General features: G+C 39.0%; 1 protein-coding gene across 1 annotated transcript in view; it reads right to left on the bottom strand.

Annotated features, from left to right (window-relative positions):
• LOC150108517 (receptor-type tyrosine-protein phosphatase mu-like) overlaps positions 1-15,439 on the bottom strand; it is a 1,155,664-nt gene that overhangs the window by 889,254 nt on the left and 250,971 nt on the right. The window contains exon 9 of the mRNA XM_090415942.1: positions 14,762-14,896. Coding sequence (XP_090272068.1) covers positions 14,762-14,896 — 135 coding nt within the window. The remainder of the gene's footprint in view (positions 1-14,761; positions 14,897-15,439) is intronic.

Raw genomic sequence — 15,439 nt, 5'->3', positions numbered from 1 at the left:
TAAAGTTTGTATTAGTCAGAGTTCTGGTTCAGGAAGAAAACCAAGTCAGTGGCAAAAATGCACACAAACTGGTTTTGCTTGGAAAATCTAAACCTGTTTGTAAGTGCCCATTTTGAAAGTTGATCAATGGCTTGCTACAGCTGTTTAATCCATGATGAGCAGATAGTTAGGTCAAACAGTGAATGATCAGGTAGGCACATGAAAGAAGTTGTTGCTTTCTATATTCAAGATGGAGAGATTATGGTTGTTGAGCATATACTTAACTCTTCTTCTGATGTTAGTATGAGCACTACCAGATAGACTACTGTCCATTTAAATCTCCCATTAAAGAAAATGGTAAATGCAATATGACATTATCAAAGTAATTCTGAGAGATATCTGCAGCAAGAGGTAAGTAAATGCAATATACTGTTATAAGAGATCTGACCAAGAGTCAGATGGTAGCTGCCTCTATGCTTGTATTAATTGGGACTTGCTGGAAGGGGTATGGTAGACCACATGGATTCACCATCCTTGTGGCCTACCATACCCCCCCCCTTCCAGCAGATAAGCAAGTTCATCTTCATCCTGTCCTTACGAATGATGACTACACTGCATAATGCCAGATTGTCACTGGGCTTCAGGCCCAGTTTTACCTGCAGACAAAAGCAGATTAGCTCATACTTCTGCAAGACAACTTAAATATCATTGGTGTTTCAGTGGAATCCACAACAATTCCATTATAGAAATCTTTTAATTATTTATTTTTGGTGGTTTCCAATGTTGTGAAATTTTGTTTAATAGGTGTTACATTTTTTTTTTTTTCAGACAAATGTGGACAGCTGATGTCTAACATTTCTTCTGCCTCAGGGAAAATATCCAGGATGTCGTCAAATTGGACTCCCTGTAGGGTGATAGGTATATTAATTGCTTTATCTTCTTGTGTTAGAATGGAGGTATCAATCCCACTATTAATGGGTCTAAAGGAATATCTATGAACCTCTGTGGTGCATGTTCTGTTATTTTTTATAATTAGTGAATTCTCATGTAGTGGGACCATTTATGGCATGTCCTCAGGAGAGTAAACCTCCCTCTCTCTCTCTCTCTCTCTGTCTCTCTGATATGCTCTAAAGAAGCAGTAATCAAATCATGCCATGCAGGGATGTTGTAATTGTGAGAAAGTGGAATTGACCTACATGTTAAGGGCCAAACTGATACTGTCTTTGCAGTTGCCTTCTCAGTGTAGAAAGGTTTACCAATAAATGTTTGAGGCATGCTGCGTCCTTACCTCCTGATGGGGATGCTCTGACTGTTTTTTAATTTTTGGATCTCCTTTTCATCCTTCAACTTTTGGCATGCTCAGGAGTATTCTGGGTGATCTCCCTCACAAGGCCATATTGGTGTTTTGCTCTTACAGTCTTTGTTCTCATGATCCTTACTGCCACATCAGGTACAGATAGTAGAGCCACAACAGGCAGTCTGAGAATGACCATACTTCCGATATTTAAAGAAGTACAAAGGGTTCAGAATATAATGTCTAACTAGGCAGTTTAGATATCCTGCTTTCACAGATGTTGGTGGTATAGGTGTGTTTGAAAGTAAGGATGATATTCATGGTGTGGAAACGAGGAAGCCATCCCTGTGTATTCGTATTCTCCTCATAGCTATCACTCCTTGGTCTTTTATTTTGGAACCTGTTTCTTTGTCAGAAACACTGAGTATATCTAACTTTGATATTACTCCTTGAAAGTAATTCAAAGTTTTATGAGGGTTAACTGCCATTGGTATTCCTCCAACAGATGCTGCAGGAATGAGTTGTTCTGATTGTGTCTAAGTTATTGTTTCTGCAAAAATGTCTTCTGAACAGAATGACTGATTTTGAAGATCCTGCCAATCCTTCCAAACTCTTCTGAATGAAGATGGGTAACATTTTCCTGAGTGGGCATTCTTCAGTTTATTATTATAAAAAACATTGGTATGTTTATTGCTGCCTCTGATGTTTTTGTTTCTTGCGCTAGCATTGTACTTAGTAGTGGTTGCCTTACATGTGTCACTCAGATAAGTCATTATTTTTTAGTAGATATTAGCAATATTGTTATATAAACTGGTAGTATTTTGTTAATCTTTGATGATGTTGTTATGTGGTGTTGTTTAGTCAAATACTGTTATGTGATTTCTAAATCACTTAGGGAATTGAACAACATAGATCTGAATATAAATTAAATTATACTTTAATAAATATTTCCGATATTTCGGCAATGTCACGTTGCCATTTTCAAAAGGAACTTACAAAAAGGCACGTGCACGCAGGCACTACAACACAGTAACTGAGAATGAAGATATGAAGCTATCGTTCTCCTAGAAGTCCTGATGGTGCCCTCTAGTGGGCTAAGTAGGTGTTCTTGGCCATTGGGCTGAAGGTCTGCTGATGTATGCCTCCCAAATTTGGGGCAGTCGCATACAACCAAATTTGTTGAGGTTTGGAGAGTTTCTTAGGGCTGAGGCTGATTCCATAAATAGTCTTTCGAATTTGTATTTGCTACGGTGTATTACTGTAGCTTTCTTCCACCATATTCTGTGGCGTGTATCCAGAGCATGGTCTGCAAGACCAGAATGGCTGTACTTGTGAAACCGGATGTAGTCCTTGTGTTCAGAAATTCCGATATTCGCTGTCCTGCCTGTTTGGCCAAAGTACGACAGTTTACAACTGCAAGGGACCTGGTATACACCAGGTAGGTCTAGGGGAAGTGGTTGGTCTTTGGTGGAGCGGATAAGGGATGCCAATTTTCTGTAAGGCCTGTAACAGGAGGTGAGGTCATGTTTTTTTAAAATTTTGGTAATTTTTTCCGAGGTGCCTCGGATGTAGGGAATGGTGATGGATTTAGAGTAATCTTTGTTGGGGGGGGCTGTGGTTTGTAGGTTTTAATATTTTTTGGATTTTTTTTGGGGGGGGGGGTAGCCATTGGCTGAGAAAGTGTTGAGGGATGTGATTTAGTTCAGTGTTTAGGGCCATGTCGTTAGAACAGATTAGTTTAGCCCTGTTGTATAGTGTTTTAACCACTCCATATTGTTGTGAGGGGGAGTGGTGGGATTGTTGGTGAATGTATCTACCTGTATGGGTGGGTTTTCTATAAATTGAGAAAACCAAGGTTCCATCAGGCTGGCGGGTGACTAGTGTGTCTAGGTATGGGAGGCTGTTGTTTTTCTCTTTTTCCAGGGTGAACTTGATTCTGGCATGTTGGTTGTTTAAGTGTGTAAGGAAAGAGAGGAGTGTTTCAGAGCCATGTGGCCAAATAGCGAACATATCATCAATGTAGCGAAGCCATAAGGTTGGTTTTTGTGGGGCAGAGGCTAAGATTTTTTCTTGAAAGGTCTCCATAAAGAAATTGGCCAAGGGTGGGGAGAGTGGTGAACCCATGGCTGTTCCCCTCTATTTGTTTGTAGAATTTTCCCTGCCAAATGAAATAGCCTGAGTTCATTGTGAACTGAAATAGGGCTGAGATATCGGGAGAAAATTTAACTTGGATTAGCTCTAAAGTTTCCTTGAGTGGGACATTTGTGAATAAGGAGGAGACATCAAAGCTGACCATTATGTCAGTATGTTGGAGTGTAAGGTTTTCTATGCTGGCTTTGAAGTGGGCTGAGTTTTTTATTTGTGATGGTGTGTTGCCAGTATAGTGTGTGAGCTCTTTGGCCAAATGTTTAGCTAATTTCTATGTGGGAGGGAATCAATGCCATCCACTATGGGACGTAATGGCACATTTTCTTTATGTATTTTTGGGAGTCCGTAAATATGGGGGGGGGGGGGGGTATAAACGTCTTTAATCTGTTGGTAACTTCTACAGGCCAAGAAGTGACTTTCTTAAGGAGCCTGTGAAGTTTTCTGATTTGTGAGTTGGTGGAACTGTATTCGATGGGGAGGTAAGTAGCCCGATCTAATAGAAGAGCATTAAGCTTACCTTTGTAGTCCTTTTGGTTAAGTACTACAGTTGCATTTCCCTTATCCACTTAGGTGATAACTAATTCTTTATTATTCCTCATTTCCTGTAGAGCTTTAAATTCCATGTTGGATATGTTGGTTTTTGGTGCTCTTGCTTTGGAAAGGACACAAGCAACATCCAGTCTTACACTATTGGCAATTTGATGTGGAAGGTGGCATATTCCCCTTTTGATCTGGATCATAATATCCTCACTAGGTATTTTTCTGAGAGCAATGGAAAAGTTGTGGCCACGTGACAGCACGTTGAGCGCTTAAGGCTTCAGGGTGACTGAAGAAAGGTTGATTAGGGTGTTGGTAGCAAGTTTTGGATTGACAGTAGAATTCTTTATTAATTTTTCGAATTTTTTCATTTGTCGGCCTCGTGTTTTTTCAAATTCTTTGTCTGCAGTGGTACACGAGATGTCATGTAAAATAGACCACAGTTCGTGATTTAAAGTGCATGAAAGTTCATCTTCGAAAGCACGAATAGCTTCGTTAATTTCTGCTATGAGAAACTGCGTGGCGGTGATTTGTTCGGGAAGCAATGCGTAGCTAGTGCGGTTATATTTACGGAGAGCTTTTTGCGAAATGGCAAGAGCCTTTTGAAAATGGCAACGTGATGTTGCCGAAATATCGGAAATATTTATTAAAGTATAATTTAATTTATATTCGGATCTACGTTGTTCAATTCCCTAAGTGATTTACATATGCATAACCAACGTATAAGCCTGTCTATGAGAAACTGTTATGTGATATACTTTCCGAAACATAGCACCAATGTGTACGAGAAAAATGGAGACCAAGATAGCAACGTTCACTGATATCAACATGCGATATTAAGTGCGATGCATCACGTTTGGTGTATTCATTACTGAGAATGAATGATTTGTGGTATAAAAGCAAGAATCAAGAAAATATTTGTCAGAAATGTTTTATAAGCAAGTATAAGAAATTCTTACTATTATTACGGGTGACTCCAGGGAGTCCTTAGACTCATCGAAGGAGGCCCTAAACATCATGTCCACACAACTACATGACATTCTCACAGTATCTATCATACCTTGCCTTGAACTCACTCACCGTCACAGCACGCACAACAGACTCTGGCAGCTTATTCCACTCATTTAACCACTCTAAAAGTAAAGAACCCAGCTCTAACACCCCTGCTAACCACACTCTTGCCCAACTTCCATAGGTGTCCCCTAGTTCTCCCACCACCAGTCCTGATCTCAAAAATATCCTCTGAATTAATCCTATAGAAACCCTTTAGCACTTTGAATGTCTCAATCATATCTCCCCTTTTCTGCCTATCAACAATTTCTGCAACCCACAAATCTTCAACCTGTTCTCATATGGTTCATTCTATAGACCTGCTATCATCTTAGTCACTCGCCTCTGGATCCTCTCCACCTTTTTCAACAACCAATTGAGTTGTTGAGCTGATTTAGCTACTTTTGCAATGTGCCCCCTAAACTTCATCTTCCTATCCACCAACACTCCCAAGTCTCTGGCCTCATCAATCTCCTGGAGTACAGTTCCACCAATGTGGTATACTGCTAATCTTTTCACCCCAAAATGCATAACCTTACATTTTGTCACATTAAATTGACATCCATTCTCCTTAGCCAAGGACTCCAATCTATCCAAGTCATCCTGCAAGATTTTGACATCTTCTGCATTCCCTATTGCCCTACCCATCTTTGCATCATCAGCGAACAAATGAACTATTCCTCTTAGATCCTTCCCTATATCGTTAATAAACAAATTAAACAGCAGTGGTCCAAGAACAGAACCCTGCAGTACACCACTAGTCACAGGCTGTCTTTTGGACTCTACTCCTGAATAAACTACTCTTTGATATCTCTCCATCAACCACCCACCTATCCATCTCACCAACCCTATATCCATTCCCACCTGTTGTAGTTTACGGATTAGAATTCCATGTGGTATCCTGTCAAATGCCTTAGCCAGGTCCAGCAGTATCACTGTAAACCCATTACCCTTATCCAGTTCAGTTGTCACCTTGTTATAAAACTTGAGCAAGTTACTGAGGCATGATCTACCCTTCACAAAGCCATGCAGCTCCCTGTACAGTATCTCATTTTCATCAATCCATTCCTGTATTTTTCCCTTGACTACTTTCTCCAAGACCTTGAAAATAACTCCTGATATACTGATCGGTCGGTAATTTGCAATCGCAGTCTTGGATCATCCTTTATGCAGTGAAACTATTTTCCCCTCTTTCCACACCTTCGGGACTAAACCAGACCCAAGACTCAGATTAAACAACATGGTCAAGGGCACTGATAATTGCTTAGCCGCTTCACGCAAGACCCGTGCCGGAATCCCACAGATGTATTCACATTAAGGTTCTGTAATAGACTATTCACCTCCACTTCATTCATCACAATTCCTGTATAAACTAATGGTTCCTTCATTTTTTCAATGTCACAACCTACATGATATACTTTTGCAAAGTGCTCACTCAGTAATTTCCTATATCCACTGATTCAGTGACCTCCTTACCATCGTCATTCCTTAAAATCATTTTGCCGTGTACAGTTTTTTTCTTGCTTGCAGCATATTGAAAGAACTGTTTGGGATTCTCTTTAGCTTGCATAGCTAGTTTCCTTTCATAATCCGCTTTTGCTTTTTTTTTACCACACTCGTTACCCTTCTGGCCTGCACTTTATACCATTCGTGTGCCTGCAAGTCACCTCTTTCTTTAAATTCCCTCCACAGTTGTTTCTTTTTATGCAGCTCAAGCTTAATGGTGTTATTCATCCATTTAACCCCTACTTGTTTTACTATGGTCCGCGCGGTTAGCCTAGTGGTTATGCACTTCGCAACCATATGCCTGGGGAAGGAGTATCCTAGGTTCGATTCCCGTCGGTGACGTGAGGAGCTGAAGGATCTTCCTCAGCCATAGCTAAGTTAGCCAGTCTTGGGCATGGACAGCAGGGTTTTTTCCCCAGTTTATTCTGGGGTTTTTCATCCCGCAATGCAGGCAAACTGGTCTTGAGAACTCAACACTACAGGCCATAGGATACACCGGGGCATACGGCTGACCACCTTATCCTGTAAACGGAGTGAGGTCCGATGATCAATGGACCCTCGACACCGCAAGGTAAAAGAGGGTATAAGGAAGAAGAAGAGAAGAAGATTGTTTTACTCTTCAGACCCTAGGTATACAATCAGCCATTACCGCCTGTAAATGCTCCTTGACTACTTCCCATGCTCTATCGACATCTAGTCCTTGCAGTTGTACATGCCATGGCACTGATCCAAGGAATCTCCTAAGCTTGTCATACTTGCCAGTACAGTAATTCCACATATACCCTGTCTTAATCGAAAATTCCACACCTTTAGTCACCTCCCAGATCAAGACCTTATGATCACTCTCACCAATAGTCATATTCATATATCCATGGTCATATTCATTACAGTCAAATTCTCAGATGCTATTACCAGGTCCAGCACTCTCACACCCCTAGTATTTTCAATCACATGCTGTCTGAGATAGTTATCCCTTAATAATTGAAAAAAATCCATTTCCTTCCTCACATGTGTCCTCTCCTCCTTCCAATCAATGTTACTATAGTTGAAATCCCCCATAATAATTACCCTCCTTCCACTCATTTCATCAATTTGTTTATGCATACTATCTCCACCATCTATTCCATCACCTGGTCTATAGCAGCACCCAACTGTATATTTTGTTCTACCAGTCTCAATCTCACACCAAATAGCCTCAGATGAGCTCTTTTCACTATCCTGCAATACAACTTCAATTCTCCTTGGCTGCAGTTCATCAGCTATCATCAGTAACACCCCTCCCCCCATTTTATTCTCTCTGTCCCTCCTAAACACACTATAACCTACACATTTTATCCCACTAACTATATCATCTTCTGTCAGCCATGTTTCACTAATGCCAATAACCTGTGGCCAGGAAGAGCCAATCAATGCCAAAAATTCTTCCTTCTTGTTCCTAATACTCCTGGCATTAGTATACATGAAATGCAGTGGTCCCTTTGTACCACCCCTATCTTGATGCGTTATTCTAACTATCCCATTCCGATTTTTTGTCGTTATTACTGGCTCGGGTACATTATATACATTCTTACACTCAACTGTCTCACTGATGTTCACATATCCACTCCCCCTCCCCTCCTTGGTAGTTCTAATTTCCCTGGTTCTGCACATCCATTTTCACTTCATTCAGCAACACTTTTTTTGCAGTCTCCGCACACCAAATCCATTCAAATGCAGGCCATCCATCTTGTATATATCCTTTCGCCCATCAAACTCATTCCAAACGTCCAACGAATTCCACACCACACCGACTGTATAACCTGCGCATAATGTCACTTACGATTATGGCCCTCCTTCTAAACTCCTCTCTGTCATACCACGGCAACAGACTCACCATTCTAACTCTGTCACTCTTTTCTTTTGCTACCTTTAACAATACTTTCAAATCTTCTCTCATAAAAAAATTTATCTCCTTTTAATTCATTCATATCCACCACAACTATCAATTCTTTCACCCTCTGTTTTTGTGCTCTAATACTCTCATTTACATCCTTAAATTTCGCACCCAGTAAGTACGATTTAGTTAAACTCCCATCTATCACTCCTCTTAATAACGAGTCACCATACAGCACTCTTTCCTTCATTTCAGAAACTCTCCCACTCTTACGCTTATTTTTCCTTTCAAACACTTGTTTATTTACGTTAGCCGAATCACTCTGGAAAGAGTTTTGCAGGTGCTCTAATTGCTGCTGCGCATTTTCTATCACTGCGCGCAACCTAGCAATCTCACTTCCTGAAATTCCTCATTTTTTTTCATCATTTAAACCATTTTCTCTCTCTGTATAGTTGCTTTCACTCTTTCTTTGATCATCGCTCTCATTGCCATCTTGATGCAATGAAATGTCAGTCATCAGGAGCAAAAGAATGAAGTGACTGATATTATGGATATAAAGCAGGACTGTGAAAATGTTGTGGAGAATGTAGCAGAAGCAGTGAAAGATAGTGTATAAAATATGAATGAGAATTTGAAGGAAGTGGTTGAAAGTAATAATGTGGATGATAAGATGTCAGCGCAGAAAAAACTGCATGCTTATGCAGACCCCTTCACAGGACAAAATGTGAGCTTGAGCAACTAGAGAAATGACTCTAGTGTGGTAGAAAAGAATGGAGAATGAAAGAAAGAATGCAATTGAAAAGCATACAAGTGCAAGAAACTAGGATAAAACAGTATTGTATGGGGATTCGATGATAAGAGGTATATACTTAATGAGAAGGTGACGAAAGCATGTTTTCCAGGTGCGAAGATAAAAGAAGCTAGTGAAGCAATAAGTTTGCAGAAGAAAGAAGCAAATGAATTAATTGTTTCAGCAGGCACAAATAATTTGAAAGGGGAGAAATAGGCAACGAGAGAAGATATCAGGAATATCAGAGACAAAAGGGTTATTTGCTGAACTACAAAGCTGGAAATTATGATCAACTTAGAGAATGCTATCTTTGGTCTCATGGTATTAGTTATTGAATGGGAATCATTGAAAACATGCTTAAGTGAGGCATCCCTAGTGATTGAAAAATAACTAAGCTGGGAATGAAATGAATGTGCAACGTTATTAAGCAAGAGATCCACAAAAAAGAAGATGATGTGGCAAGAATATCGTGAGAATAAGAGTGAGAGGAGTTATGAAATATAGACAGGCCAGGAAAGTATGAGGGTTGTTTGAAAAGTCTGGAAAAGTAAATTTCCAATAGATGGTGACACAATTCATTCATTCATACCAGTGTCAGCATGTATCATCTTTTTCATGATCCCTGGCAAAATTTTAGTTCTCATTTGGCAAAAATTTAAAATGACCGTGTTCACGTTTTTCATAAAAAGGGAGAAAACGAGTTTTGTGCAGTGATAAAACACTTTTATTTGTAGAAGTGGACAGCCGCACAAATCAAAGCCGAGTTAGATGCAGTTCATGGGGACTCTGCACCAGCATTAAAGACTATTTATTTTTGGATAAATGAGTTTAAACATGGTCGTAAGTCCATCGAAGATGAAGCATACTTTGAACACCTGACTGAAGTCACAACAAAGGAAATGATTGACAAAATCCATGGTATCGTTATGGAAGACTGCCATGTGAAAGTGCGTGAGATTGCTGACATTGTAGGCAACTGAACTGAATGAGTGTATAATATCCTACACGAAAAATTGCACATGAAAAAGAGGTGTGTGCGATGGGTGCTGGGATTGTTGACTGTCGATCAAAAATGCATGCATAAAAACATTTCATCTTTGATGTGATATTTAATCACAATTCGCAGTATTTTTTGCATCGATTCGTGACTGTAGTTGAAAGTTGGATCCACCACTACACACCTGAATCCAAGCAGCAGTTAAAACAGTGGACAATGCCTGGTGAAATAGGACCGATAAAAGCAAAGAGCGTTTTTCATCTAGGAAGGTGATGGCCACTGTTTTTTTGAGATTCCCAAGGTATTATCATGATAGACTATTTGGAAAAGGGTAAGACAATAACAGGAGTCTATCATGCGTAATTGTTGGACCATTTAAAAGAAGAAATGAAAAAAAAACAGCAAAGATTAGCATACAAACAAGTGCTCTTTCATCAAGACAATGCACCATCCCACACACTGGCCATTGCAATGGCAAAATTGCACGAATTGAGGTTCAAATTGGTTCCACATCCACCGTATTCACTGGACTTTTCCCCGTGTGACTTCTTCTTGTTCCCAAACTTAAAAATTTGGCTTGGTGGGAAAAAATTTTCTTTGAACGAGGATGTCATCAAGGCTGTCAATGACAATTTGCACAATTTCACAAATCCTACTTTTTAGATGGGATGAAAAAAGACTGGAAACTTACTGGACCAAATGTGTAGACCTCGATGAAGACTATATTGAGAAATAAAGGTGATTTTTTTCCAAAAAATGTATTTAACTTACTTTTTTACAAAACTTTTCAAACAACCCTTGTAATGGGTATTGTTTTGTAGGCCTACCTGGTGAGTGTTCATTTAAAATACTTCCTGTTTCCAAGAACCGTTAATGCCACACTTACAGATGTTTTGGTCACTTGGAGCATTCCTACCATACTCTCCCCTGAAATTCCTTTGGACAGTTGTCACTAACTTCGTTTCTGCAAATCATAACATGCACTGTGCTTTCTCTTGTGGCAATGCCATTATTGTAGTATGGTGCATCTGTACAGTTATCTGGTCTGTCAGTGATGCTATCTGGTTAACTTCATAAATATGTTTTCTTTTTCCCTGGAGTTCTTTTTCGAACACCCAGTATATATGTAGAACTATAAGGTGGGTGATTACGAGAAACTCCATAATCAACTAGCATCAGTATTTTTGGTCAATGGGTTGTGCAGAAAAGATACTGACAATCTATAGGAAATGATAAGACAGTATCTGATACAAGCTATGCATAACTGCATACCAAGAGTTAAGTGAATAAATAGAATAGGAGTGAGATGGTTGAACAGTGAAATCAAGCAAGCAGTGTGGCGAAATAAGTTATTATCATGAAGGTACAGGACAGTTTGTAATGAACAGATGCATGAAGAATATAAACTGTAGAGATAGGTGACAAGCATGGTTAAAAAAGAAAAAAGCAGAATGTGAGAGGAGATTGGCCAATCAGGTCAAAGTAAATCCAAGGGAATTTTTGTACTATATAGAAAACAAGAGGAAAAATAATTACCACAGGTTTACACTGGTGGATAGTTTCCAAGTGACCACTGCAAAAGATATAGTAGAATTATTTAATAAACATTTCATCAGCATATGTTATGCTGATGGGAATGATGCTGCAACATGTAGAAGGGAGGCAAGTATTAGAAAAATTAAAGATGAACAAATCAAAGGTGTATTAAGTGTTGCTTGGGTTAGATGGGAAAAGACAGTAGGAATGGATGACATATCACCAATTACTTCTAAGGAATGTGCAAAACAGTTAACTATACTCTTGACTGACCTAGTTATTTAATTAAAGTCTTGTAGTGGGGAAATTTCCTACAGAGTCGAAAGAAGAGTAAAATAGTACCTCTCCACAAGCATGGTTCTAGGACAGAAGTTTCCAATCACAGACTGGTCTGTATATCTGAAGCTGTGTTCAAAGTGTTAGAGAAACTGATTTGAAATAGAATACAGAATTCAGATGATGGACATAAAATTCTCTATGATGGTCAGCATGGGTTTATGAAGGACAGGTCTTTTAGCAGTCTGCTTACATTTTATGATAAAGTGAAAAATGTATCGGATGAGGGAAATTTATATACAGTGATTTTCTTGGACTTAACAAAGGTATTTGATAAAAAACCACATGAGAGATTGGTGTATAAGCTGTGGGACTGGATAACAGATTGGTTAGATGGACTGACAATTTGCTTTCTGAAAGATACCAGAAAGTTGTGTATGATGGAGCAATGTCTCAGAAAACAAAGGTGATCGGTGGAATGCCTCAGGGTTCTGTTTCTAGGCCTCTACTATGCAACTTTTTTGTTAATAATATTTCATTTGTACTGACCGGGGGATCTTAAAATGTTTGCTGATGATGGAAAGTTAGGTAGAATGATCAGGGATCAGGAGTATTGCTAATGTCAATTCTCTACAGGAAGATCTGAATAGACTTTTCAGCTTGGACAGATGAGTGGAAGAGTTGTAATTCTAATGTTAATAAATTCAAGGTGTTACACTTTGGGTGCAGAGATATAAGGCTACATGCTGTATTGCTGGATCTGTGCTTGTAAAGTGGATGATATTTGGGTTCTTGGAGTGATAGTAGGCAATGAACTAAAGTTTCAAGAGCACATTGAAAGTGGTGCAAAGACTGTCATATTGCTGCAATGATAAAAAGTAGATTGACATGTTGGATTAAGGAGGTGGTGGTGCCTCTGCATAAGTCACTGGTATGACTACACATGGAATACTGTGCAAAAATTTGGTTGCCTAACCAACATTGTGCATAACCAACTTTCTGGAGTGTTGGTTATGCATAAAGTAGTTGAGAATGTGGATTACAAAGTTTGGGGGACAGATAGAAAAGAGGAGATATGACAGAGACATTCACAAACTGACATAATGATTGGAGAGTAAGGTTTTCTATGGCTTCTTTAAAATTGGCTGAGTTTTTTATGTGTAAAGGAGTGTTATCAGTATATTGTGAGGCAGTTTGCTAAATGTTTGGCTAATTTGTATATGGGTGAATCAATGCCATCCATAATGGGATGTAATGCCATATTTTTTATGGACTTTTGGTAACTCACTTTAAAGCCAGAACACAAAACCTTACACTCCAACACACTGACAAAATGGTTGGTTATGGTCCTCTTTCTATTCACCAATGTCCCATTTAGAGACACCTTAGATCTTATTGAAGCTATATTTCTACTTGATATCTCAGCCCTGTTTCAGTTCACCATGAACTCTGGCCATTTTATTTGACAAGAAAATTTCTATAAATAGATAGAGGACAGCCATGGGTTCCTCACTTTATCCACCCTGGCCAACCTCTTCATGGAGACCTTTGAAAAAAAAGCATTCAACTATGTCCCACATAAATCCACTGTTTGGCTATGATGTGTTATCCATTTGGCCACATGGCCTTGATACTCTCAACATTTTGTTAGCACATATAAGCAATCAACATCCCAGGATCCAGTTTACCCTAAAAAGGAAAACAACGAGTCTCCTCTTCCTAGACACTATGATTACATGTCAACCTGATGGATCCCTGGCATTTTCCATTTATAGAAAATCCACACATACTGGTAGATACATTCACCAGTAGTCATCCCCCCCCCTCTCCCAATAATATGAGATTATAAAAATCCTATATAATAGGGCAAAATTAATCAGATCTGAACTTGACCATATTGTCAACAGTTTCTTGTCCAAGAAACTGTTGAGGCTACAACCCCCACACACACACACACAAAAATATTAAAACCCTGTAACTGCAATCCCATCCCTTCAGAGTAGAGATTACAAAAAACCTATTACCATATATCTGGATCACATCTGAAAAATTAACAAAAATCCTAAAGAAATACAACCACTATAACCACTTACAGATCATATAAAAAACTGGCATCCTTTATCTGCTCCATCAAAGACCTGTCACACCAGGTGTCTACCAGGTCCCTTATAGTTTCAATTCTCCTGCTACAACCAAATAGGCAGGACAGCTAATATCAGAATTTCTGAGCACATGGACTATATATCTGGTTCCACCATTACAGCCACTCTGGACTTGCTGACCATTGTTTGGACACCCACAACAGGACACAATGGAAGAAGGCAACTCTATGGCACTATAGCAAATACAAATATGAGAGATATCAAAGCCTATTCCTGGAATCTGCCTTAGCCCTGAGAAACACCCAAACCTCAACAAATTTGGGCACATGAAACTGTCCCAAATTTGGGAAGCACTCCATCCTCAGATCTTTAGCCCAATGGCAAAGACCACCCAATTTAGCCCACTAGGGTGTACAGTGCATCATTTAGGTCTCAAGGCCCAAATTTGATTGCCTTTCTTCAGCCTCATTTACCAAGTGTTTGTGCCTGCCTGCATGCACACATCATTGTTCTGTGATTCTCGATGATAGCAATGTAATGTTGCCAAAATATCAGAAGTAATAATTAAAGTTACTATAATTAATATTTAGTATACATTGTAATTTCCTGAAAAATAATAGTTATTTTATCTATGCTAGATCTTAAAATAAATTACATATACTGTTTGTCATACCTTGCTGACATGTGAATCCAGTCCAACCAGCTTCACAACCAGATTCACAAAAACCCTCCTTATCACACTCAACATGTCCTCCACTGCAGTGACAGGTAAATTCACAGTTTTCCCCAAATCTTCCATCTTGACAAGCTGAGATATAATGGAGGCAAGAATTATCTTGAAAGTTATAGTGAAATTATAAATCATACCACATTATTTTTATTATTATCATGATAATGTCTTTCACCCTGAAGTCCAATGATCTTCTCACTGCAGGAGATCACTGAACTATAAACTAAATATAATCATAATATAGCCAAATTTCGGTAACTTTTCAGCAAAGATGCCTAATCTCTCTTTGAATTATCAAGCATAAATATGTCAATATGCAGATGATTCAGCATTACTGACAGATCACACAGACATAAACAATGCTCTCTCTCTTCCCCCCCCCCAAAACACAATATGACATAAACAAAATAACCACCTACTTCTACCACAGTTCAATTAGAGTAAACAACACAAAAATGCAAATGACAAGAACCCAAGAATCATCCACCCTACACCACTAAGATATGTAGTCACACATACCATTGAGTTAACCATGGCAGCTGCCACTGTTCCACAATCACACCAATAACACATAGATATCCACCTGAAATGGACTAAACAAATAAAATACCTAATAACAAA

Source organism: Typopeltis vanoorti, chromosome 3 (assembly GCF_054136105.1).
Source record: "Typopeltis vanoorti isolate ZY-2024b chromosome 3, IOZ_Tvanoo_1.0, whole genome shotgun sequence".
Classification (NCBI taxonomy): domain Eukaryota; kingdom Metazoa; phylum Arthropoda; class Arachnida; order Uropygi; family Thelyphonidae; genus Typopeltis; species Typopeltis vanoorti.
The sequence above is the reverse complement of the archived record's forward strand: the minus strand, read 5'-3'. Positions and strand labels throughout refer to the sequence as shown.